At 46.8% G+C, this 27,579-nt stretch overlaps 2 protein-coding genes across 2 annotated transcripts; both read left to right on the forward strand.

The window, feature by feature from the left end:
* The first annotated feature begins 11,165 nt into the window (after positions 1-11,165).
* Positions 11,166-13,352, forward strand: Sephs2 (selenophosphate synthetase 2). The gene has a single exon (NM_001256868.1). It carries the CDS (start codon positions 11,305-11,307, stop codon positions 12,667-12,669), a length of 1,365 nt encoding a protein of 454 aa, NP_001243797.1. The 5' UTR covers positions 11,166-11,304; the 3' UTR covers positions 12,670-13,352.
* Positions 13,353-23,392: 10,040 nt separating this feature from the next.
* Dctpp1 (dCTP pyrophosphatase 1) lies at positions 23,393-26,818 on the forward strand. Its single transcript, XM_027404569.2, has 3 exons — positions 23,393-23,572; positions 24,272-24,382; positions 26,388-26,818. Exons 1-3 carry the CDS (start codon positions 23,469-23,471, stop codon positions 26,686-26,688), a joined length of 516 nt encoding a protein of 171 aa, XP_027260370.1. The 5' UTR covers positions 23,393-23,468; the 3' UTR covers positions 26,689-26,818.
* Positions 26,819-27,579: the final 761 nt, after the last annotated feature.

A 27,579-nucleotide genomic window follows, 5' to 3' on the forward strand; every position in this document is an offset into this window, starting at 1 on the left:
AGGACAGTCAGGGCTAAACACAGAGAAACCCTGTCTTGAAAGAAAACAAACAACTCCCCCCCCCCAAAAAAAAAACCCAATTATATTCAGAAAGGGATACTTCTTAAACTTGGCATTGTTATTATTTCTAAATCATAGGGATGTCTCGAGTTGTATCTAGAGAGAGAAGACACAATTTTAAGAAATTTCTAGGAGCTGGGTGGTGGTAGCACACATTTTAATCCCAGCACTTGGGAGACAGGCAGACTTCTGTGAGTTTGAGGACAGCTAGGGAAATCCTGTATCGGAAAACCAGAGAGAGAGAAGGGGGGGAGATAGATAGATAGATAGACAGACAGACAGACAGACTAATGATAGATTTCTAGGGCCTGGAGAGCTGGCTCACTGGTTAAGAGCAATAACTGTTCTGCCAGAGAATCAGACAACCACACACTCTAGATAGAAATAAAATCTCACAAAAGACTTGCTTTATAAAACAAGACATTTCTGCTGCTTCCTTTTCTCCCGCACCCCTGGCTGCCAGCCACACCCTCCTCCTTGCTGTTTCTTTCACAGATCAGGTTTGTCCTACTGCAGCCTTTGGCAGGGGGCTGCCTCTGCCCTAAGCTATCACTTTCCTCCTCAAATCTGCCCTGTGGCCCCCAGCTCCAAGCTCTCCTGTGTAACCCTTCTGAGATTCAGAGACCTCCTCTCTTCCTTTCTCTCCCTCTCTCTTCCCCTCTCTTCCTCCTCCCCTTCTCTCTCTCTCCCCCCTCTCTCCCTCTTTCCCTCTCTCTCCATCTCTCTTTTCCCCCTCTCTCCCTCTCTCTCTCCCTCTCTCTCCCTCTCTCCATCTCTCTCTTCCCTCTCTCCCTCCCTCCCCCCCCCCCCCTCTCTCCCTATCTCTCTCCCTCTCTCTCCATCTCTCTTTTCCCCTCTTTCCCTCTCTCTCCATCTCTCTCTTCCCTCTCTCCCTCCCTCCCCCTCCCCCCTCTCTCTGTCTGTCTCCCCCACTTCTTGCAGATGGCTCACTCTAGCTCTTCTCACTTGTGAAGGTGGATGATGGAGAGGGTGAGGGCTGTGGTTCTGGGTGTCAATCTCAAGTCTCCCCAGGCAGTCCTGTTGCTAGAAGCCCCACAGACTAAATTCCAGGAAGGTAGGGGCTGGAACGGGCCTAGAAATAGCACCAGAGTCAAACTGAAGGGAGGCAAAGTCACCTCGGAGACCGTGGGCCTCCAGGCGTTTGACCACAGAATAAAATAGATTTTTTAATTTATTATTTGTTTTTAAGTGAATACCTGTTTTGCCTGCATGTCTGTCTGTGTATCATGTGTGTGCACAGTGTCCAAAGAGGCAGGAAGTGGTATTGGATTCTCTGGAATTAGAGCTACCATGTGGGTACCGGGAATTGAACCTGGATCCTCTGGCAGAAAACAGTCAGTGCTTTTAACTACTGAGCCAGCCCTCCAGCCCCAAGAATAAAATTGTTTTGTTTGTTTTTAATCTTTTTTTATTATTTTTTACATTCCAATCCCAGTTCTCCCTCCGTCCTCTCCTCCTGATCTCCCCAATACCCCAACCTCCCATCTGCTCCTCAGAGAGGGTAAGGCCTCCCTTAGGAAGTCTACCAAGTCTGCCCTATCATCTTGTTGAGGCAGAAACAAGGCACCTCTCCATCCCCTACACCCCTGTGTCTAGGCTGGGCAAGGCATCTCTCCATATAGATCTTGGACCCGCTGCCAGTGGCCTTATATAATGTCCCAGTCACACCATTGTCACCTATTTTAAGGGAGCCTAGTTCTGTCTTATGCAGGTTCCTGGTTTGTCAGATCTGAGTCAGTGATCTCTCACTAGCGTGGGTCAGCTGTTTCTGACCCTATCACGGTCTTGACTCCTTTGTTCATATTATTGCTCCTCCCTCACTTCGATTGTACTCTAGGAGCTTGGCCCAATGGTAAGTTGTGGATTTATGCATCTGCTTCCATCTGTTCTAGCTTCTCTGGGGTTGTGGATTGCAGGCTGGGTATCTTTTGCTTTATGTCTGGTATCCACTTACAAGTGAGTACATACTAAATTTGTCTTTCTGGGTCTGGGTTACCTCACTCAGGATGGTTTTTTTTTGTTTTTTTTTTTTTAGTTCTGTCCATACATGTCTGCAAATTTTAGGATGTCATTGTTTCTTATCACTGAGTAGTACTCCACTGTGTAAATGTACCACATTTTCTTTATCCATTCTTCAGTTGAGGGGCATGTAGGTTGTTTCCAAGATCTGGCTGTTATAAATAATGTTGCTATGAACATAGTTGAGCAAATGTCTTTGTGGTGTGAATGTCAGAATAAAATTCCTAACAAAGAAGTCCATCGGGGTAGCTCAGTGGGAAAGTCCTTGCCTAGAATACACTGACTCCTATAACAAAGTGAAATTGTTAGTCCCACGATGATCTGCAACCCGGGCAGTTGCAGGCCCAGCTGTTCCTGCCTTCCCCTCTCACCATGCGCTAATCTCTCACTGGTGTTCCTCGGCCATCTCCACACTTACTTACTCATGGCATTCAGGCCCTTACTTCAGAGGCCCGTTCTCGGTGAAACCTCCCCTGGCCACAATCACACAACCCCCACTCACAAACCCCACCCCTCAGACCACTCCTTAGCGTTTATCTCTAGAGGGTGCTATTCTCTGTGGCTCTCTCCTCACTGGTGTGAGGACAGAGGTGTCTGGTTTCTTTTGTGTGTGTACATTGGTGCATGCATGTGTGACATTGCACACATGTGGAAATCAGATGACAACTTGTAGGAGTCAGCTCTCTCTTTCTACCATGTAGGTTCTGGGGACTGAACTCAAGAACTCAGGTTGGCAGCAACGGTCATTACCGGATGAACTATCTTGCCAGCCTGATAACAGGCTTTGTCGGTTGTGTATCCTTCAATGCCTGGCCCAGAGGATTTAATTTAATTAAAAAAAAAAAAACATTTTTTTTAAATTTTAGTTTTTGAGATAGGGTTTCATGTAGCCCAGGCTAGTCTGGTACTTGCTATGTAGACAAGCGTAACCTTGCTTTCCGGATTTTCTGTCTCCACCTCCGAAATACCTGGATTATAGGTGTGTGCTTCCTCTCCTGGCTCCCAAGCCTTTGTTTGTTTAACTGAGACATGAAACTAAAAGTTATGTATGCTAGTGGGGTCCCCTTCTTCCAAGCATCAGTGACAGGGTGCCCTCTGGAGTCCATTATGAAGTGACTAGCTCCTGCAGCCCATACATATGAAGAAACTGGTTTTGTTTCTTTCTTTGTTTGTTCGTTTGGTTTTTTTTTTTTTATTCTATTTTTATTTATTTATTTATTATGTATGCAACATTCTGCTTTCATGTATATCTGCACACCAGAAGAGTGCACCAGATCTCATAGCGGATGGCTGTGAGCCACCATGTGGTTGCTGGGAATTGAACTCAGGACCTCTGGAAGAGCAGTCGGTGCTCTTAACCTCTGAGCCATCTCTCCAGCCCTGTTCGTTTGTTTTTAAGAGAGTAGCCCACACAGGACTAGGCTTTACTGTGTAGCCAGCTCTGGCCTCAGATTGTAGCAATCCTTCTGCCTCAGCCTCACACTGTGCCTAGCACACACTCCCTTCAGCAGGAGCAATTCAGGTTGTTTTAACTTCCCTATTCCTCACCAAACTGACTTTTCTACAACAAAAGTGGTTTCCCATGGAGCTAGATAGATGACTCAGCAGGCATCGTACTTGCTGCTCTCAGAGGACTCAGTTCAGATCCCAGCACTCAAATCTGGTGGTTTATATAAGCCTGTAACTCCTGTTCCAAAGGACTTGACGCCCCTTTCTGGTGTCTTTGGCCAGCAGCATGCGCGCGCACACACACACACACACACACACACACACACACACACACACACTATTTTTTAAATGGTAGTGTGGTGACTTGAGTAAAAATAGCCCTCCTAGACACATAGGGAGTGGTCCGGTTAGGAGGTGTGGCCTTAATGGAGTAGGTGTGGTCTTATTGGAGGAAGTGGGTCACTGGGAGGGCAGGCTTTGAGAGGTCTCAGACTCAAGTCAGGGTTGGTGTGTCTTGTGGATCTCAGCTCATTCTCTAGCACCATGCTTGCTGCCATGACAATGGATTAAAGCTCTGAACCTGTAAGCCAATCCCAATTAAAAGTTTTTCCTTCATAAGAGTTGTGGTGGCTGCTGGGTGGTGGTTGCGCATGCCTTTAATCCCAGCACTCGCACTCGGGAGGGAGAGGAAGGCGGATCTCTGTGAATTCAGCCTAGTCTACAGAGCAAGTTCTAGGACAGGCTCTAAAGCTACAGAGAAACCCTGTCTCAAAAAGCTAAGGAAAAAAGATGGCTACAGACCCCAGTATCTCTGGGACTTGTTAAGCAGAATTTGAACTCTTGATCCTCCTGCCTCAGTTCCCTGAGTGCTGAGATGACAGGCATTCACTACCATGCCTGGCCAATCCCTTTATTTTTGGAACTTCTTTGTTCTCCAACCTCTACCCCCAGGTTTTACCTTTGCAGTCTTAGACTATGTTGGTCATTTTTGGTCACTGTGTCATGTCATCTGAGGAAGAAGAATAGAGTAACTTAAGGGAGCCACCAGGATGGCTCAGCACTGGCCACCAAGCTTGGTCTCCTGGACCCACATAGAGGAAGGAGAAATGAACAACCAAAAATTGTCCTCTGCAAGTGCACCCGCACAGACACACACACTTAAATTTAAAGCAGACTCATACCACACACATACACACACACATACACCACACACACACACACACACACACACACACACCACACAAACATACACACACACACACACATACACACACACACACAAAAAAAAAAAAAAAATATCTAGCCTTAATGATTGCAGGCTTAATGTAATCTTGGGCTACATAATAAGATCCGATCCTTTCTACAAAAAAACATATAGCAGGGCAGTGGTGGCACAACACCTTCAATCCCAGGACTTGGGAGGCAGAAGCAGATAGGTCTCTATTTTGAAGTAAGCCTGGTCTACCCAGTGAGTTCCACGACAGCCAGGGCTACACAGTGAGACCCTGTCCCGAAAAACCCAAATAAATAAATAAAATAGGGCTAGAGAGATGGATCAGAGGTTAAGAGCACTACCGGCTCTTCCAGAGGTCCAGAGTTCAAGTGTCAGGAACCACATGGTGGCTCACAACCATCTATAATAAGATCTGGTGCCCTCTGCTGGCACACAGGTATACATGCAGCAGAACACTACACGTAGTAAGTAAATGAATAAATAAATCTTTAAAATTAAATAAAAGGTAGAGGCACTGAAGACTTGGCTCAGTTGATAAGGGTGCGTGTCTAGAACAAAAAAGGCCTCTCCAAAACAAACAAAAAATATTTAAAGGAAACAAAGCCCTTTCCTGGGGTTGCTGTGAAGACTGTCTCCTCCCACCCACCCCCCACCCCCGACCCAAGCTTTCTTGTTGTCCAGGCTAGTTTCAAACTTGGTATGCAGCTAAATCTAGCCTTGAACTCCCAATCCTTTTGTCTCTATCTCCCAAGTGCTGGGATTACAGGATGCTGCTGTGAATACTAAATGAGAAGACAGATACTTGCAAAGACGCTTGACTCTTCATATGTGTTCAAACGGGACAGATAATTGTACAAAAGGATAGCAACAAATGCTATCCCATGGACAGTGCCAGGACAAGAGGAGGTGAAACAGCAGCCCCTGCCCTGTGCAGTTTACACACTAGCACGGCAGTTAGACCACCTGACATCCTGCAGGAGCAAAGAACTGTAAACCAGACACAGGAGGTCAGCCTCAGTTAGAGATGAGCCTGGCCTAGATAGTGAGACCCTGTCTAAAAAACAGAATTACAAATTTTAATTGAGAGGGGAAAGTCCAAAGAACAAGAGAATGGCAGGCCTATCTGTCCTAGTCACTGTTTAACAGACTTAACACCATGTGTTTTTTCCCCTTTGAAATAGGAGATTCCGTCAAGTGTGCCATACGCTGAGAAGCTGCCAAGGTCTTTACGCATGACTCTTACATCCTATCATCCTGCTACCTCCTAAACAGGAACTATGACCCCCAATTAGCATGGAGGGGCAGGAATGTTCTATCCTTTCCCCAAGGTTACTGCTCGATTGCCTTGAAAGTAAAAGTTAGGTCAAAGTCCAAAGGTCAGGAGGTGGGAGAGCTTGCTCACTGGCAATCTGCCCCACCTCTTAAAGTCCATAGGTAGGAGGGTGCAGGTGATCAAGGCTGGGAGGGGTCAGCAGAGTGAAGGGGGATAGAAAGGGCTATGGATCAAAATACAGCACATATTCAAGAACTGTCATTTGGAACACATTGTTATGTGTAATTAATGTCTTAAGAAAACCCTAGCCGGGCGGTGGTGGCTCACACCTTTAATCCCAGCACTCAGGAGGCAGATGCAGACCGATCTCTGTGAGTTCAAGACCAGCCCGGTCTACAAGAGCTAATTCCAGGACAGGCTCCAAAGCTGCAGAGAAACCCTGTCTCAAAAAACCAAAGAAAAAAAAGAAAGAAAAGAAAACCATAAAAAATGCTGGGCGATGGTGGTGCATCGCCTTTAATCCCAACACTTGGGAGGTAGGCAGATCTCTGAGAGTTTGAGGCCAGCCTGGTCAACAAAGCTACACAGAGAAACCCTGTCTCAAAAAAAGAGGGAGAGAGAGAGAGAGAGAGAGAGAGAGAGAGAGAGAGAGAGAGAGAGAGAGGAGAATAAAAAATAAAATCCAAAGGGTTTGCTTCCACATGTATTGTTTTGTCACTGTGCCATTTTTTGTTTTTATAAATTGTAAAATATACACTTTTTTAAAAAGATTTATTTATTATGTGTACAGTGTTCTGTCTGCATGTATCCCTGCAGGCCAGAAGAGGGCACCAGATCTCACTATGGATGGTTGTGAGGATGGTTGTGAGTTACCGTGTGGTCTCTGGGAACTGAACTCAGGACCTCTGGAAGAGCAGTCAGTGCTCTTAACCTCTGAGTCATCTCTCCAGCCCCTATACTTTATTTTTCTAAATTATATTTTACTTAGTGTCTGTGTGTAGCAGGCTTTCTTTTGGGTCACCAACCAGCTTCCAAATCATGACATGGAAACTTATTTGCTATGAATGCTCACTCAGCCTTAGCTTAGGCTCATTTCTTGCTAGTTCTTACAACTTAGTTTAACCTGTTTCTTTTCATCTACATTATGCCTTGGGGCTTTTTACATTTCTTTCATTTTGTCTGGCGGCTGCCTGGCTGGCCTTGGGTGTCTCCCCTTCTTTCTACCTCATTCTCTGCTTGTTGACCTGAGCCTGGATTCCTCCTCCTACTTATTCCCTCTGCCTGCCAGGCCCACCTATCCCTCTACTACCTAGCTAGCTAAGGGCCATTCCAGGTCCCCGCCCCCAGGCAGGGTTTCTCTGTGGCTTTGGAGGCTGTCCTGTAACTAAGCTGGTCTCGAACTCACAGAAATCCATCTGCCTCTGCCTCCCAAGTGCTGCGATTAAAGGCCTGCACCACCATCACCACCACCCCGATCATCTAGCTTTTAATTAGACCATTCAGTGCATTAGGCAGTCAAAGCAACACATCCTTACATTATTAAACAAATGCAGCATAAAAAAAGTATGACATCTTTTGCCTAGTTACAGTAATATTCCACATCATGTATGCATGTGTATAAGTGTTTATATGTGGGTGTACATCCTTGTATATTGGTGTGAGTATATGTGCGTGCGTGCGTGCGTGCGTGCGTGCGTGTGTGTGTGTGTGTGTGTGTGTGTGTGTGTGTGTGTGTGTGTGTGAACCCCTGTGGAAGTCAATCTCTTTCCAGGACAGCCTCCAAAGCTACAGAGAAACCCTGTCTCGAAAAACCAAAAAATAAATAAATAAATAAATAAATAAATAAAATAAAGTTGAGGAATTTGAGAGATGACTCCGAGATTTAAGAATGCTGTCTGCTCTTCCAGAGGATGCCAGCACTTACATGGTATCCGTCACTCCAGTTCCACTTACATACATGTGGGCAAAACACTCATACACAAAATAAAAATCAATCTATTTCTTTAAAAGTTGAAAGCATGGTATAGTGGTGCACACCTTTAGTCCGGAACCTAGGAGGCAGAATTGGATCTCTGTGAGTTCAAGGTCAGCCTGGGCTACACATTGAGACCACATCTCAAAAGAAGAAAAGAAAAAAATTTCAAGTCCTCAAGTCTTAAATGTTGTCTACACGTCCTTTTGAAGTTTACTGGCTTCTCTCAACAATATCTCAGGCAGGCTCAGTGAGTAGAATTCTAATTCTGTTCTACACGGATCTAGTGGTGATCTTGAGTAGGACACATCTGTACCTCATATTCTTTCCTTTTAAAAACATCTTATTTTAGCCGGGCGTTGGTGGCGCACGCCTTTAATCCCAGCACTCGGGAGGCAGAGAGGCAGGCGGATGTCTGTGAGTTTGAGACCAGTCTTGTCTACAAGAGCTAGTTCCAGGACAGCCTCCAAAAGCCACAGAGAAACACTGTCTCGAAAAAAAAAAAAAATCTTATTTTAAGCCGGGTGGTGGTGGCACACACCTTTAATCCCAGCACTTGGGAGGCGGAGGCAGGCGGATCTCTGAGTTCCAGGCCAGCCTGGTCTACAGAGCAGGTTCCAAGACAGCCAAGCTGAGAAACCCTGTTTCACTATCTTTGTGTATGTCTGAGTGTCTGAGGACATGATAGGTGTATAGGAAGGCCAGAAGAGGGTCTCAGATACCCTGGAGCTAGAGTCATAGGGACATTTGAGCCCCTATGACATTGAGTGGGAGCTGAGAAATAAATTGGTGTCCTCTGAAAGAGTAGCAAACATCTTTTACCAGCTGAGCCATCTCTCCAGCCCCCCATCCCTCATGTTCTTATACAGTGAAAACACAAGTCTGTTGTTTTTCTTTTTTGATTGTCACTGCCTTTTAAACTATGGCTATCCTATTCAGCAACTGTCACTCTGCCACCAGCAGCATCTAGGCCGCAGGAGCCAAAGCCTAAGGGAATTCTGCTCCCTCAGGTACCGACTCTTTCAAAGCTACTAAGGAAATTTAATTAAATCTGTCCCACTAAAGAACTCAAGATTCAAAGGTTGAGGCAGAATCCTGCTTCCTAGAGAGACTGAATACCAAGCAGCTCACCTAGCTCACCTCTTAGAGTCTCCCAAGAAGTCCTCCTGCTCATTCTCACCCCTCCTTATAAACCCTTCTCCACTTGGCTCCTCCCTACAACTGCCTGTCAGCTAGTAGGTGACCCAGCCTCCTGACTGAAGGTGAATTTTATTTAATCAAACACAGCATTGCACCATTAAACAAATATTCCAAAGCATAAACAAAAGTAACACACCTTAAATTAATATTCTACAACAGACGTCTAATGCATAACCTCTTTATAAGAGTTAAAATACCTAGTACAGGAAAACATCTTAGAGTGTTGCTATTAAAGCTATAACTCTTATTTTAAAAATTATAATCTGGGGCTAGTGAGATGTCTTAGTGGGTAAAAGCATTTGCTGTGTAGTTTTGGTGGTCCTAGAACAAAGTAGACAAAGGCTGGCCTTGAATTTCCAGAGCTCCACCTGCTTCTGCCTCCCAAGTACTGGGGGACTAAAGGTGTGTGCCACCACTGCCAAGCAATTAAATCTTAATTTTTATTTTTTGAGACAGGGTTTCTTTATGTAACCCTGGCTGTCACTGTGTAGATCAGGCTGCCCTCAAACTTGAAGAGATCCACCTACTTCTGCCTCCAAAGTGCTGGGATTAAAGGCGTGAGCCACCACTGCCTGGCTGCTGTGAAAATCTTGACAACTTCAGTTAGATTCCATGAACCCACTAAAGGTGGAAGAAGAAAACCAATTACACAAAGTTGTCCTTGACACACACACACACACACACACACACACACACACACACACACACACAACCAAATACAATAATAAAAGATTTATTTATTTTTATTTTGTATGTGTAGGAGTGTTTTGCTTGCATATATGATTGCACTATATGTGTTTCTGGTGCTCTCAGAAGCCAGAATAGGACTCTCAGATCCCCTGGAAACTGGAATTAAAGATGTTTGCTAGCTACCATGTGGGTGATGGGAACCAAACCCAGGTCCCCTGTAAGACTAGTAAATGTTCTTAAACACTGGCCCATCTCTCCAGTCCCTGTTTTTTGTTTGAGACAGGTCTGGACTGTCATCATCTTTATATTTCGGCTTTCCAAGTGCTGGGATTACAGGCCTTGTCACTATACACAGTGACAGTGGTAAATATATTCATTTATTCCTTTTAGGGTTTCAATATGTAATCCCGGCTAGATTGGGATTCACAGCAATCCTCCTATCTTGGTCCCCCAAATGCTGGGATTACAGGCATGAAGCCACTACTCTGGGTTTAGCATTTACAATTTTATTAGATATTGGCTTCCTTCCTGGATCTATCATGAATTCTCATATATATTAACTTCAAGAAATATGGACATTTTAGCACAGAATAGCTAGGTAAACTATTCTGTTGCATTAATAAATTAGCTTGCACAGGAGGCAGCAACTCATCACTGGCAGTTAATGGCTAAAACAGTACTCAAACCTGTGCCGTTCATAATTTCACAGCATTGATGCTGCAATTTGCTTACGTAATCATAGTATTGACTTTGTAAAGTCCCTTTTCTTCCCCCAATCCTCCTCTTAAAGTGTTTTCTTACCCTAGATTGGCTTTGTATCCTATCAAATGACGCTAGCACTATTCTGACCTTCATGCGGTTAGCCAAGTGTCAGTCAGGGCTTCCTTCTGCAAGTGAGCAAGCCTTGGGTGAAGTGAAAGCAGCAGCCACTTCCAAGACCAGGTTCACACATTGAAGGGGAGCCCGGCTCCTTTGCGCCTCCCTGTCATACTAGCGCTTGGGAAACTGAGCCAGAGGGTTAGACGCGAGTTCGAGGCCACCCTGGTGTACATGGAGAAGCTCGTTCCAGGCCAGTTACAAAAGGTTCACGTGACGACCTCGCGGGGACCGGTTGTGCAAGCAGACGGTTAATTTGTAATATACCTTCCCGAGTAAAGGAAGCCCGCCTCTCGGTACCGGAGTCGTCATTGGGTGGTGTGGCTGTCAATCACGCCGAGTATAAATAGAGGCCGCGCGGCGCTCGGACCGGCAGCGTGGCTTGCGTCCTCCGGTTCAACACGTGCGGTGTAACATCTCCTCGGGTAACCTTTGCCTGCTGTGGCAAGAGGGCTCGCCTGCAGGTACCAAGGCCTTGCGGTTCGCTCGGCCTCCCCCACGGGCGGCGCGATGGCGGAAGCGGCGGCGGGGGCCAGCGGAGAGGCCATGGCGGCGCTGGTGGCGGCCGAGGGCTCCTTTGGCCCCGCAGGCCGGAGCTTCTCCAACTACCGGCCGTTCGAGCCCCAGACCCTGGGCTTCAGCCCGAGCTGGCGGCTGACGAGCTTCTCCGGCATGAAGGGCTGAGGCTGCAAGGTCCCCCAGGAGACTCTGCTCAAACTCCTGGAGGGACTGACGCGGCCCGCGCTGCAGCCCCCGCTCGCCTCGGGTCTGGTCGGGGGTCAGGAAGAGACGGCGCAGGAAGGGGGCCTGGCCACTAGGCCGGCCTCCAGCTCAGCCCTGCCCTCGCTGAGCATTGGGATGGACTCCTGCGTCATTCCCCTGAGGCACGGCGGCCTGTCGCTGGTGCAGACCACCGACTTTTTCTACCCCTTAGTGGAAGATCCCTACATGATGGGGCGCATAGCCTGTGCCAATGTGCTCAGTGACCTCTACGCCATGGGCATCACTGAGTGTGACAACATGTTGATGCTACTCAGTGTCAGCCAGAGCATGAGTGAAAAGGAGCGAGAGAAGGTAACACCGCTCATGATCAAAGGTTTTCGCGATGCTGCCGAGGAGGGAGGCACGGCGGTGACAGGTGGACAGACAGTGGTCAACCCTTGGATTATCATCGGTGGGGTTGCCACTGTGGTGTGTCAGCAAAACGAATTCATAATGCCCGATAGCGCGGTGGTAGGAGATGTGCTGGTGTTAACCAAACCCTTAGGAACCCAGGTTGCGGCCAATGCCCACCAGTGGCTGGATAATCCGGAGAAATGGAATAAAATCAAGATGGTGGTTTCCAGAGAAGAGGTAGAGTTGGCCTATCAGGAAGCTATGTTCAATATGGCCACTCTAAACAGAACTGCAGCTGGCCTGATGCACACATTTAATGCCCACGCAGCCACGGATATCACAGGCTTTGGCATTTTAGGACACTCTCAGAACCTGGCCAAACAACAAAAAAATGAAGTGTCCTTTGTCATTCATAATCTGCCAATCATTGCCAAGATGGCTGCCATCAGCAAAGCCAGTGGGCGCTTTGGCCTCCTCCAAGGAACATCCGCTGAAACCTCTGGGGGATTACTGATTTGTCTGCCAAGAGAACAGGCGGCCCGCTTTTGTTCAGAGATCAAATCTTCGAAGTATGGAGAGGGTCACCAAGCGTGGATTGTTGGCATTGTGGAGAAGGGAAACCGGACAGCCCGAATCATTGACAAGCCTCGCGTTATTGAAGTTCTACCTCGGGGAGCCACTGCTGCCGCTGCTGCTTCTGCTGCTGCGACTGCTCTCCCTCCTGATAATTCCAATGCAGCCTCTGAGCCTAGTTTATGAAATGGAATAGAAGAAGTTGTTGAGAACTCAGAGCCATTCCACACGCTCACAGATCGTTGGCCAGGGTTGATTTTAAGACCTTTGCAAAGGCTCCCTGCGTAGTGCCTCCAGGTGCCCTTGCTAGTTCCCTCAAAAGCTACCTGTATGTACGTCCAGGTCGAGAAGTAACTTTGGGGGGATTGGTGTTCATCTGTTGAGTGAGGAGCAGGAAGCCTTTTCCCAAAGCAAGATGAGACTATCCAGGTTGAGGGATTTTTTCTTTGCACTGAGTTGATTCATTTGTGCACAGGGAGTATGATTATTAAGATTACATATGGAAAAAGTAAACTGCAACATGAAATTAGAGTTTGGACCAATATATTGATGTCTAAATTGTTAGAACTCTTACTGATTCATTGTCAAATTCGCTATTAATTTTTCTGACAAACCACCTCTTTTCCTATTCTGGACAAGAATTGAGCAACTTGTCCAACTAGGAAAGGAAGACTGAAGCCCCCAACTTGGTCTCTGTTAATGACGTCTCTTCCTCTAACTCCACTAAGGATTGGCAGAGACTGAACAAACCTCAGAGCCAGGTGCTGGTGGTCATTAATTACTAAATCTTATACTGAAAATTTCCGGAGATTTAGTTAATAGAGAAAATTTCTTACATCTAAATAAATAAAAGGGACTTCGTTGGAAAACTCTTGTGGCTAATGTTTGGTTTTGTGGGTCAGTTTTTTGTTTTGTTTCAGGCAGGGTCTCGTGTAATGGAGGTGTGTGCTGCCAAGCTGGAATTCTGAATCTTCTGATCCCTTAATGTAACATTTAAAACCTGCGAAACAAAGTAGATGTTGTCCCTGCCGCTGAGCCAGGGTATTTGGGTTTGCACTGTCCCCTTTCCATGACAGAAGAGAACTGGGAATGAATGTAAACCCTAAAGCAGGCAGAAAATAGGAGGGAGGGGTGGAGTGGGCAGCTTTTTAAAAGCTTGGAAGGAGTTGAGAGGGCAGTAAAACTGGCTTAGCACAACCAAAGAGTCAGTCTGAAAGTGGGGGGTACTCACAGGAAATAGTTCTGGGAGGATTCAGGAAGGTGGAGGCAAGGAGTTGGCATGAGAAGAGACCTTAGCTAAAAGCTATACACAGCAATTAATATCTTTACACATGCAGCACACACACACACACACACACACACATTTTGAGGTAGGTGGCTGCCTTTTATCTCTGGGAGGAAAAAAAGACAGGAACACCAGGCACAGCAGTAGACAAGGAGCCTGACTGAAAACTACATAGTAATTAAAATCCCAGCAGAGGGTTGGTGGTGTGGCTTGCCTAGCATACTTGAAGCCCTGGGTTCAGTCACTAGGTCCAAATAAGCCCGATGGTGTCACCAGCACTTGGGAGGTAGAAGCAGAGGTTAAGGTCATCTTCCCTTGTATAGTAAGTTCAAGGCTAGCCTGAGCTACAGCTACATGAAACCCTGTTTCAACATCCCCCTACAAAAGAAAACTTGACAGGATTTGTGGGAGGGTGCCTAGCATGCACAGAGCTTTGGTTCAGTGCCTAGTACTTTGTGTGTGTGAATAGTGGGGGGTGGGGGTTGGATGGTGATAAAAGAAAGAGAAAAGTTTTGCCAGGCATTGGTGGCACATGCCTTTAATCCCAGCACTCAGGAGGCAGAGACAGGTAGATCTCTGTGAATTCTAGGTCAGCCTCGCCTACAGAGTGAGTTCCAGGATAGGCTCCAAAGCTACACAGAGAAACTCTGTCTCGAAAAACAAAACAAACAAAATGTTTTAAAACACTGGCCAGGGAATTGAGGTGTAATTTAGTGTCACAAAGGTGTGACTTGGGCAAAGTCCTAGTTTATACCACCAGAAAAAATGACCTTGGCCAGGAAGCTTAAACTATTTTAAGCATAAGAGGACCCAGGTACTATCCAGAAGCTTGACAGTTAACAATACCCTGGAGAAAGTGACCATGTCCAGAAAACATGTTTAAATGAAAACATGAGACTCTTTTTTTTGTTTTGTTTTTTTGAGACAGGGTTTCTCTGTAGCTTTGGAGCCTGTCTTGGCACTCGTTCATATAGACCAGACTGGTCACAGAGATCCACTCACAGAGATCCACCTGCCCCACCCCCGCTTGTCTAGATCATCCTGCTTTGGCCTCCCAAGTGCTGACCCAAATGTTTTTGATACCTTGTCTTCCTGTTTGCTGAGAATGCAACTTTGTTCTTTCTCTGCTAAATTGCTTCCCTTTATCACTGAGCTACACTCCCTAGCTACCTCATGTCTTTTGGTGTTTTAGACAAAGTCTTGCTATGTAGCCCGGCTTGGCCTAGAACTTGCTTAGTTAGAGCTTAGATCTGCCTGCCTCTGCCTCCCATATGCCAGGATAAAATGTATGTACCACCAAACCCTGCTCATTCTTTTAGTTTTTTCTTTATTTTATTTTTATGTATATGAGTGTTTGCCTGCATGTATGTGTACATCACACATGTGCAGTGCCCCCCAGAGGTCAGAAAGGGGCTTTGATTCCCCTGGAACTGGAGTTGGGATGGCTGTGGGTGCTGGGGTGGAACCTGGACTCCTGCATGAGCAGCCAGTGAGCCATCTCTCTGTCCCCTCATTCTTTATTGTTGCTGTTTGGTTTGGTTTGGTTTGGTTTGATTTGATTTGATTTTTTCTTTTTTTTTTTTTTTCTTTTTCAAAACAGGGTTTCTCTGTAGCTTTGGAGCCTGCCCTGAAACTCTGTAGACTAGCCTAGCCTCAAACTCAAAGCTCTGCCTGCCTCTGTGTCCAGAGTGGTGGAATTAAAGGCCTGTGCCACCACCGCCCTGGATCACCGCTTGTTTTGAGGTAGGGGTCTGATTTTATAGCCAAGACTATCCTGGAATTTACAAGTATGAGCCACTGTGCCTAACTCTAGTTAGTGACTTCTAAGACATACTAATGTTATGAAACTTCAATTTGCCAGAGGTAAAGATGCTGAGTTCAAGGCCAGCCAGAGCTACAAAGTGAGACCCTGTCTCAAAACAAAGATATTTTGAGACATGAAAAATATCAAAATGGTTTCATCTCATGCAGTCTTTCTCAGGAAACTACCAGAAAGCTAAGCATGCGTTTCAGTGGTGGAGTGCTCACCTCGTGTGTGTGTGTGTGTGTGTGTGTGTGTGTGTGTGTGTGTGTGTTAGGCCTTGTGTTTAATTCTCAGAACCACACACAAGCAGAACTACTGGCATTGTGTTCCCAGAGAACAAAGAGAAAAGAAAACAAGCATTGGATGCTGACCTCGAGCTGGAGAGAGGTGAGTCCAGCAGCCAACCTGAGGACCCAGCCCACCCAGATGGAACAGAGCCTTGGACATATAATACAATATAAGGAGTCTTGGCACATGAAATTGTGTGGAATATATATGAGAAAAATAATGGACAATATATAAAGAATCAATGATAACCATATAGAAAGTTAACAAATGGAAACAAAAAGAGAAAAACCCAGTCAAAAAAGTTAATCATGCTATAGTTATCACGAATCAATACCACAGTTGATGAAATGTCATTTAACAGCAACAAAAATTCATTATCTGTTCTCCAGACTTTTTTGTTTTCCAAAATAGGGTTTCTCTGTGTAACAACCCTAGCTGTCCTGGAACTCACAGAGATCTGCCTGCCTCTGGCTCCTGAGTGCTGGGATTAAAGACATGTACCACCACTGCCCAGCTGTTGTCCAGGCTCTTCCAGAACTCTTCACCAAATGCTGCTGGTGTGAACTCCACTGCAGGTCTCCAGCTTCTCCTAAGGTACTCTATCGCTCACTACTCTTAAACCCATTAGCTTTTCCATGGGTGTGAGACATCCAGGACCATCCGCCTGGAACCTCTTCCTTTTCTTTTCCTTACTCCCAGTAGGACCTCACTTTAGATTCTTAACTGGCTGGTACATGTTCAGTCAGTCCCAGCTCAAACCCCTTCAGAAGGCCTGAGAATTTGGCTCAGTAGTAGAAAACTGCAAGCATGAGGCCGAGCCTTAGGTTCCATCCCCCAGTACCACAATCCCAAAATCTTAAAAAATAATTTAAATTTAAAAGTCAAAAAGAAGGGGTTGGAGAAATGGCTGAGTGGTTAAAAGCACTAGCTGGTCTTCCAGAGGTCCTGAGTTCAATTCCCAGCAACCACATGATGGCTCATGATCATCAGAACACTAGTAAATAACTTTTAAAAAAAAAAAGTAAAAAATATATCTCACAAAGAACCCTCTGGCCGGTCGTTGGTAGCGCACACCTTTAATCCCAGCACTCGGGAGGCAGAGGCAGGTGGATCTCTGTGACTTCGAGGCCAGCCTGGTCTCCAGAGCAAGTGCCAGGATAGGCTCCAAAGCTACACAGAGAAACCCTGTCTCCAAAAACCAAAAAAAAAAAAAAAAAGAATCCTCTGACTTTCCAGCAGACACCAGCTATGGAAGGGCTGTGGGCCCGACTCACGGTGTTGGGCCCACTAGGCAAGTTCTGGGACCACTCAGCCATATCCCACACATCCTACATAATTGCTTCATTGCTCTTATGTTAACCTATAGTTCTTTTTAAAATACACTAATTTACTTTAAAATTATTCTCTGAAGGAGGTAGGGTTAGGGCTGGGGCTTAGTGGGTAGAGCATGGAGCCTCCCATGCATGAAGCCCTAGGTTTAGTCCCCAGTTCTGTTACTTTTTGGTGGTGGTGGTGGTGGTTTTTGTTGTTGTTGGTTTTTTGGGGGGGTGGGGTTCAAGACAGGGTTCTCTATGGCTTTGGAGGCTGTTCTGGAACTAGCTCTTGTAGACCAGGCTGGTCTCGAACTCACAGAGATCTGCCTGCCTCTGCCTCCTGAGTGCTGGGATTAAAGGCGTGCGCCAAGCCCGGCCAGTTCTGTTTAAGTAAACTTGTTCTAGTGCCATGACTTGGCAGGTAAAAGCACCTAATCCAATAACCTGAGTTCAAGCTCTGTAACCATGGAGGGAGGAGAGAACACACTCTGAGAAGTTGACCTCTGACCTACACATCATACACACACAGATAGTAAATAAAAAATAAAAAAATTAAAACTCAAACTTGCTCCCAAGTATATAAGCTTCAAGAGACAGGGGTGCTCACACTTCAGAATGATTTATGCCTGCTTAGTGTTCAGGGGTGGGGGGAGGAAGGGAAAGGAGGAGGAAATGGGGGAAGGGAGGGAGAGAGGACCTGACACCCTTTTTCTCATTTTCCTAGCTCTTATGTCTGGTCCCTCCTAGCAGGGGAAGCTGATACCACTTCTTTACAAAACAAGTCTTTGGAGAAGATATTTGAGTCTTGGACCTGTTTTCCCACTCAAAGGGATTTCCTCTCTCCTGACTTACTATGTTTTATGTGTATGAGTGTTTTGCCTGCACGTATGTATGTACACCACCTGTGTGCCTGCTGCCCATGAATGTCAGAAGAGAGTGTCAGATCCCTTGGAACTGGAGTTACCAATGGATGTGAGCCACCATTAGATGCTGAGAACCCAGCTGGGTCCTCTGCAAAAGCAACAGTGCTTAACTACTGAGCCATCTCTCCAGCCCCTTAAAGGCTTTCTTTATTGGTTCATTTTCTAAATGGCATTTGACAGTAGCAAAGGAAAGAGAAGTGGTTGGAGGCGTCCTTTGTGTGGGTCCTCAACTTAATCCATTCAGAGCTAAAGGCTGACAGTAAGGAAGCACCCAAGCCCACCTTGGGGACAGGCTGACTAAATGTGATAACAGTGTCATGGATGGAAATGAGAATCTAAGAGTAAGCAAGGGAGGTTGGAGAGATGGGTCAGTGGTTAGGAGCACTGGCTGCTCTTCCAGAGGTCCTGGGTTCAATTCCCAGCACCCACATGGTAGCTTATAACTGTCTATAACTCCATTTCCAAGGGATTTTCCACTTTTTTTTCTGGCTCTGTGGGCACCAGGCTCACATGTGGTGCACAGACATGCAGGCAAACACTCATAAACATTTTTTAAAGATTTATTTATGTATTATGTACAGTGTTCTGTACTGCATATATCCCTGCAGGCCTGAAGAGGGCGCCAGATCTCATTACAGATGGTTGTGAGTCACCATATGGTTGCTGGGAATTGAACTCAGGACCTTTGGAAGAGTTGCTCTCAACCACTGAGCCATCTCTCCAGCCCCTCATAAACATTTTTTTAAGCAAGCAGGTGACAGAGGAGAAGGAAGAAGGGTACAGGGAGAGCAGAGGATGGGGCTTACAGGAGAAAGGACAGAACAGAGAAAATGCTAGACAGCCTGGAGACAGGTTTGCTCCCTCCTCTCCTCCCAGCCAGAGTGGCAGCATTCGTACTGCTTTACCTCAGCCTCAACCAGTCTCCTAGCCTCTTTGGGCCTCAGTCTCATAGGTGTAACTTAGATGTAGCCAAGTTAAGCATGATGGAACACCCCTGTAGTTAAGTTATCATGGCAGATAGAAGCTTGCCTGAAAACATGGTTTCAGAGAAGCAATGGTAGCGTGGATGGGACACACGTCACTCACAAGGTCTCACTTGTTCATCTCCAGAGCCCACTGGAAACATCAGTCTCTTCTCCAAGGTGTAGCAATGAAAGGGGTAGCTACAGAGCAGAGCCATTCCTGGCCCTGGATGGAGCAGTAACTGCCACCCTTCCATCTCCTTCCCAACCAGAATCTAAAGCCTTCTGATTTCCTCCTGAACTTGTTCCCCTGCATGAGGAATGATGGGTGGAAGAAGAGACAAGTTGCATGGTGTCCTGCAAGGAAGACCTCTCCGACTTCCACAACAGACAAGATATGTCAGAATGAAATGTAGGGTCCAAAGGACACCAGCTCCTGGATAAAGGGCTTGTGTGCCTCCAGCAAAGTGAGCCTAGGATGTGTCAGATCTAGGCTATGTGGGGAAAGATGTCTCAGTGAGATCTAGCAACATTACCCTGCTCCAAGTTTACCAAGAGCCTTTGAGAGTGGAGGCTTTGAAGCAGGGCTGTGCGGGAGGGGCGGGTTGGGTTTGGGTATGTGGAGAAGCGGGGAGGCATCTAGATGGAGGAACTTATAAAGGCAGGCAGGGAAGGCGTGGGACCTTCTGACTGGATTTCAGCTTGTGTGAAGGGGGACAGGGCTAGAACTGCAGTCCTCTAGGAGTGTTGAAGTCCCTGTGGCCTGAAAGGGCTAAGCTAGAGATTTCCAAAGTCTCCATCTTTGGTCCTCTAGAAAAAATGTAACAAGGGTAATACTGTAGTGGGCGCTAAGGATGTAGCCATGGATACATATTGTCCTATTCTATCCATCATACATATGAAGGCCACGGAGGCCAGATCTCTGTTATCTGAATAGGGAAACTCAGGCTAAGATTAGCAAAGATCCCAAAGGCACTGGCAGTGGGTTCCCAAGCACTCAGCTCCTAGTGTCCCATCATACCCTATTGTCTCTATCTCATCGATCAGGACAAGTCTTTCTGCTGTTATATAACCTGCCTAGCCATAAGTCTCCACCACTTTGTTCTCAAGCAGCCATCACCTCCTCCATTCCAGTTTCCCAAAGAGCCACACTGGGGAAGGTAGACAAGCTCTTTTGAGAACAGCAGAGAGAATACAGGCAATGTACATGCTTGCCTGGCCCAAGCCCTAGAGAATGCAGACATGTAAATGCTTGCCTGACCCAAGTCCTAGAGAATGCAGGCATGTACATACTTGCCTTACCCAAACCCTACATCCTGTAAAATATTTATTGGCTTGTGCTAGAGAGTCGGCCTTGGTTTGAAAAGATCCGGTTTCTTGGGAGGTTAGGTCTATAAAGGGCTATTGACAAGTGTGAACTGAAAGACAACACCAAATACATTGAGGCCCTGATTAAAGCAGGCAGGTTGGAGTGCCAACGTATGTCTAAGGAGATTGGAGAAAACTGACTGGACATGGGGTGAGGAGGGAAGGGCTGGGAATAAGAGAACAGCTAGTGGGGCCATGTGAACACTCATATCCATTCCCTGCCTTAAGGACTGACCTTCTCTTCAGAGGATGCTACTGTGGACAAAAGACCTTGGATGTTTCTGCCAGATGCTTTACACAGTGGCTCATCATGGAAAGGCCCTTGCCACACAAGCCTATCAAACCAAGTTTAATCCCTGGGACCCACAGTAGCAAGAACCAACACCACAAAGTTGTCCTCTGACCTCCAGATGCCCACTGCCCACAAGCAGGGTCTCCTGGGGAGAGTGCAGAAGTGACCACAGAGTCTCCTCACCAACCTCCAAAGACCCCCTGAGCTCCCCTCTGGAAGCTTTCATCTGTTGCTCTTCCAAACCTGAGGCACACGCACAATGTCTCTTCGAGGGGCTCTCCAAGTAGGCTCCAGAGAAGAGCTGCAGTTTTGTTTTTGTTCTAATTTTGAAACATGTCTCACTATGTAGGCCTGGCTGACCCTGGAATTCATATGTAAACCAGGCTGGCCTCAAACTCAGAGATCCACCTGCCTCTGCCTCCCAAGTACTGAGATCACATACTTCACACTTGATTGTGTTCTCATTAGCTCCTGCATACTTTGGAAGTGAGAACAGCCTATTATGAATGCTAAATACACAAGTTACCACCGGCTACATCCTCTGGCCCCTGAAGTTCTTTTCATCTGAGAATATGTTATGTTTTCATCTTTATGAATTGGCGGTTCCTTCTAGCTAGTGCTCCATTGTCCTTGATCTGTTGCTCAGCTTGAATGTCACTTTCTAAGAAAAAAGTAGAAGGCTGGAGAGATTGCTCAAATATTAAGAGTACTGGCAGTAGCCAGGCAGTGGTGGTGCACGCCTTTAATCCCAGCACTCTAGAGGCAGAAGCAGGTGAATCTCTGTGAGTTTGAGGCCAGTGTGGTCTACAGAGCAAGTTCCAGGATAGATAAGACTGTTACACAGAGAAACCCTGCCTCAAAATACAGGAGAAAAAAAAAAAAAAGTACTGGCTTCTCTTCCAAGGCCATGGATTTGATCCCCAGTACCCACATGGCAGTTCACTGTTACTCTAGTACTCTAGTCCCAGGGGGATCAGACATCCTCTTCTGTCCTTCCTGGGGACCAGGCAAAACACCTATACACACTAAATAAATATTTCTAAAAAGAAAAAAAATAGAAAACTCAACTAAAAATAGCTTGACTAACAAAGGTCTTTATTACCTTCCAGAACCAGAATGGTAAAGGTAAACTCTGCAATTTGGTTTTTCTGTTGTTGCTGTTTGTTTGTTTTTCGAGACAGGGTTTCTCTGTATTGTTTTGGAGCCTATCCTTGAACTCGATCTGTAGACCAAGCTGGCCTTGAACTCACAGGGATCCACCTGCCTCTGCCTCCCGAGTACTGGGATTAAAAGACATGTGCCACCAACACCTGGCCTTTTCTGCAATTTTTAAAAACAAGTGTTTTGGCTATGCCACTCAACTAAATATTGTGTAGAGGTGGAAGCATCCTGGGCTTTTAAAACAAAAAATTTTAAGACAAAATCTCACTATCTAACCCAGGCTCAAACTCACATGCTTCCCGCAATTGTGAGATTCCAAGTGTGAGTCACTGTTCTGGGGTATTTACCAGAAAGGACTGCTCAGGCATGGGTTTAAGCCAATAGAAAGTCTTTATTAGCCATCAAGTGACTACACTGGGTGTTCAGGATCCCAGTGTAGCTCCCAGTCTTTCTCAGGGTGAGCTTTTAAACACAAAAACACATATCCTGTGTTGACATACTCAGTTAACAAGAGCGGTTAGCCAGAAGCCGAACTACAAAGTCAAAAAGCAAGATTTAGACTTTAGACTTTCCCAGAATTATAGATTTGATGGATTAGGTCATTGTTTTAATTTTGTCAGGTGGTGCTGTCTATATGCTGAGTTTTACAGCCTGAATGGTAGTTCCACCGTGGAGTCAGTCGTGCTATGGTCTGGGGCCTACTAAGGTCTGGGGCTTTGTTACAGTCACCACACCCCTGCTAACCCAAGTGGTTCACAGACATGCATGCAGCCAAATCACACACACACAAAACAAATAAAAATAAGTCTTTGAAAAGCCTTCATAAACTCACTAATGTAAGCGAGTCTGGTGTCCTCTTGTGTATTGTGTAAGGCTGTGATAGTGACCCACGGAGCTGGGAAGGTAAGAGGAGGCCAGACCCTAGCTACCTGCCACAAATTTCAGTGTCCTGTGTTCTACGCTGCAGGTAAAGAGGAGGAATGCCTTCCTCTCCCTGTAGGACAAGGATGGGCTAATTGCTTACAATCATTGGAATCCGCTGGGGCAGGACGCTGAAATGGGACACACTGCCCGGGTCCTCCTGTGTCTAGCAGTCTGCACTATTTCTCGTCAACCTCATTCAAATTGTGGGAAGGCTGCTGTGGAGCCTTAAGCAGTGTCCCCCAACCAAGCGACAGTGCATGCGCTGGGTCCTTCAACTGTAGGGTTTTGCCTGCCGCGGACACGCCTCCTCCGCGCCTGCCATTTCACTCTGGTGCCATCTGGCGCCCATTAAGCAAACAACGTCGCATTAGGCTTTCTGATTTAGTCTTTTTCCCAGATTGAACTGGTGCCTTTCCCTTTAAGAAGTTTCTCCCGGGAGGAAGAACTCGAGGGGACAGGCGGAGAAAACACACTCGAAGCTCCCTCAGATTGGTCCAGGCCGGACAAGGGGTGGACCGCAGCAAAATCCACCTATATGAGTGGGTCGTCCTCCGGCTCCGCCCCGGGAACGCACCAAGACGCTGTGATTGGTCGGGACCCTGGCGGCGACTCCGAGTGTGGCGCGGGGTTTGCACGCTCCCGCGCGGCTGGGACAGGTGGGCGGGATGTCCCAAGCTGGCGGCGGTTCCCGCGGTGATGCGGGGCAAGAAGACGCTGCTGCTGCCGGCGGCCGATTCAGCTTCAGCCGGGAGCCTACGCTTGAGGACATGTAAGCAAGCCCTTGTCCAGCCTCTGGTGGAGAGATTGACCCTTTTGTGGTGGTGGGGAGGTCCCCTCCACGTGGGCACGTGGGCCACAAGAACAACAACATGCTCGTGTCCGTCGGGTCCTCCCGGCGGGCCTCTGGCGGGCCTAACTAAAATCTCCTCTGCAGGATGCGCACCTGAAGCCGGGGGAAATGGGTGACGCCCCCGGGCATGTTAGTACCAACCAACTTTGGGAAGATAACGGAAGTCTGATAGTGTCTCTGCTGCCCAGGAGTGGGGGGTGGTAGGAAAACCGGGGAGGCTGAAGTGTAGAGAGATGTTATTTCTTGCAGAGTATCAAAGAAGGGGACGTTGTCTCAAAACCGCATCCGGTGATGAGCTGGATTTAAGCCTGTGAAGACAGGGGAGTTGAAGTAGAGGATCGGCAGAAGTAGCCGAGTGTCGGGGCGGGGGGAGTAATAGAGTGTTGCAAAATTTAGCTTGAGGTTAAAATCTATACAGGGGCGCGTTCATTTCTAGCTGATAAGAGCAAGCCTTGTTAAGAGGTAGTAACTTAATGTCATCCTAGATATAGACTATGGGATTTCTATCTTTGCCCCACTTGTGTATGACCTGATCCGGGCCCTGCATCTTGTCCCTTACTCTCTAACCCTGTGACTTGAACCTCCACCCCTTTCTTTCTTTTTTTTCTTTCTTTCCAGTCGACGCCTCCATGCAGAGTTTGCTGCCGAGCGGGACTGGGAGCAGTTCCACCAGCCTCGGAACCTGCTCCTAGCCTTGGTGGGAGAAGTGGGCGAGCTGGCAGAACTCTTGTGAGTAGATGGCAGGCTTCCTGGAAGAGGCTGTGGTTCGGGTGGTTTGGGGAGGGAAGCATGTATTTGAGCCTCAAACACTGTGGTGGGTGTTTTATTTTCCTTACTGCTGTATTATGTGCTGCTGCTGGGGATATAGAGATAACAGATGGGTCCCAGCCCTGTAGGGAGCCTAGTTTCAGGGGAGAGAAAGTACAGAAACAGTGAGGCAGATCTAGGTTCAAGAAGGACAGTTGTCACCAGCATTTTACCTCTGTGTGGAGCTGAAAATAAGGAATTTCAAAATATGACCTGCCCAGTGGCCTGCCAGGCAGGGAACTTCCACTTACAAAGGTAGTGAGGGGGCCGCTGAGATTTCTCAGTGCTTAAGAGCACTTCCTACTCCTGCGGAAGGGCTGAGTTCAGTTCCCAGAACCCCCATTGTAGGCCATAATGCCCATAACTTCAGATTCAGGAGATCTGACACTCTCTTCTGGCCTTGGAGGCTCCTGCACATAGATTGTGCACACAAAACATACAATAAATAAATACTTTAAAAAAAGTAGTGAGGCAAGAAAGGACGAGTTAAATTCTGGGAGAACCCAATTCAATTTGAGGGATTTTGTATGTTTTTGTTTTCTGGTGTGCCCAAGTGTCTGGCCCGTTACAGGTATTTTGTAGAAGAATGGGATGCTGGAAGTCAAGGTTGGGAGGCAAACCCAGGCAGGTAAGGTTGGAGCTAGAAGGTGATGGAGTTCAAACAGAAGGCCTGATCTAATCCGAGTCTCAGAGAGATCTCTGTGCCGGCAGGGCAGATTGGACGTCCCAGACAATGGAGTAGAGTAGACTAGTGAGCAGAATGGTGTAGACCTAAATCTGGGCACCACTGTGGAGATGAAGAGGGCACATAAGATGTTGGGGGGGGGGAGAGGTGGGAGGAGGGCTGTTCCCTTTTTTTTTTTTTTTGGTCGAAACAGGGTTTCTCTATAGCTTTGGCTGTCCTGGAACTCACTCTGTAGACCAAGCTGGCCTCGAACTCCGAGAGATCTGCCTGCCTCTGCCCCCACCTCCACCAGTTCTGGGACTAAAGGTATGCGCCAGCACCACCCAGCAAAAGTTTATTTATACAGTGTTCTGCCTGCATGTATGCCTGCAGGCCAGAAGAGGTCAGTGAGCCACTGTGTGGTTGCTGGGAATTGAACTCAGGACCATCATCTGGAAGGGCAGCCAGTGCTTTTAACCACTGAGCCATTTCTCCAGCCCCAGGCCACGCCTTTTTTTAAACATATGAATTAGCATCAGCTGTGTGTTCGGTCATCTGGATCCAGAAGATGGGGCTGTCTCTGGTCCTAGTGGAAGGTGACTGATAATACATGAGCTAATTTTAAATGATCTGGAACTGTGATAAGGGTTAAGATGGGGGGAAAAGTCAGATGTGGTGGTGTGAGGTGAAATCCCAGCACTTGAGAGGAAGAGGCCAAATGATCAGGTGTTCATCCTCAGCTACCTAAGACCCTGCCTTGGGAGTAGAAGGGAGGAGAGATGAAAAAGTAAGTTTCTGAGATGGTAACTTCTAAGAGACCTAAGTATCAAGAACGGGAAAATCTAGGGTTGTGGCAGACGGTGTTCAAGAAAGAAGAGTGACTTCAAACAGAAAAGGTGGTAGTAGCTTTGGGCAGGAAATTAGTGGGTGAAGGTAAGTTAACAGGAAGATGAATTCAACTTCTGTACTGATGTAAGTCTGGGGTTTGGTTTGGAATGGCAGCAGCTAGGTAGGGCTAGAGAAAAGGAGACCTGAACCTCCAAGTGTCTTAACAGTGTTGTCTTGGTCAGTCCTTGGCTTGGGTGGGATCACAGGGGTCTGGCTGTTGCCTGCTAAGTCTCTTCCACACCTGGCTCCATCCAGAGCCCAGGCAGCTAGATTGTCCTTGGAGGGATATTCTGAGCTTCAAGTGTGATAATTGATAGACTGAAGGGGGGCCCACTGAAATACCAAGCTTGTGTGTCTGTCCTGTTCTCTTTCCAGTCAATGGAAGTCTGATGCAGAGTCTAGTCCTCAAGCCTGGCCACCAAAGGAAAGAGCAGCTCTTCAAGAGGAGCTTAGTGACGTCCTCATCTACCTGGTAGCATTAGCAGCCCGTTGTCATGTGGACTTACCTCAAGCAGTACTCTCCAAAATGGACACCAACCGACAACGTTACCCAGTTCATCTCTCCCGAGGTTCCGCCCGCAAGTACACAGACTTGCCCCATGGGACCATCTCTGAAAATCAGGCTGTGGAGGCTGTAGACCCTACCTCTGAGTTGAAAAACCAGGCTTCCACCTAGAAACATGGTTCTGAACAGCAGAGATGGACTTGCTCTAGTCTGGTCTTACTAAGTCATGGGTATGAGGCCCAAGATTCTCCAAAAGGTAGTCTACTGGTGTCTTCTCTCTCAATAAAATGATTAAAGGCAACAATGTCTAGATTTTTCTTGGGTAGCTAGATAGACTATATATCTCAAGTCCTATAGAGAAGCAGTGCTCTGCCCACAAGTCTCTGAGGAGTATAGAAGCTTCCTTTCCTCTTTGGTCCCTTGGTACCAGTAAAGGTCACCCACCACCTGGCTAATCCTGTTCTTCCTCTCCAGCTAGATGGTGTTGAATGATTTATGTGGTATGTAGCCTAAGAGGCTTGCCTCCTGAGAAGAGGGTTAACTCAGAGAAAGCAGTGGTAGTGATTGTCTGCCCCTAATGACCCTTCTTGCCTTCCCAGATAAAGCAACTCCTCAGATTAAAACAGCTTTGGGGTGGGTTCCCCAAACCACTGGATATTATAACATTTGGTTTTACTCCCTCTCTTTTATTCCTTGTATGTAATCAAATCTGTAGTCTTGTCTCTGGATCTTCAGGCTTCTAATTTGTTTCTTTACCTTCTAGACACATTTTTTTTTTTCTCAAGATTTTTTAAAAAGGCTCTGTGTAGCCCTGGCTGTCCTGGTACTCATTATGTAGTCCAGGCTGGCCTGAACTCAGATCCACCTGCCTCTGCCTCCCAAGTGCTGGTATTAAAGTGTGCCACCATTGTGACAGGTCTTAAAACATGACTTCTGATAGGGATGCTGGAGTGTGGCTCTTAATAGTTGGCTTCTGGAGGTGGTGGGCTAAGAGTCAATTAGCTTTAAGGGCTGGCCACTGGAAGTTTGACCATGTTCCAATGAATATATAGGCAATACAAA

Source organism: Cricetulus griseus, chromosome 3 (assembly GCF_003668045.3).
Source record: "Cricetulus griseus strain 17A/GY chromosome 3, alternate assembly CriGri-PICRH-1.0, whole genome shotgun sequence".
Taxonomy (NCBI): domain Eukaryota; kingdom Metazoa; phylum Chordata; class Mammalia; order Rodentia; family Cricetidae; genus Cricetulus; species Cricetulus griseus.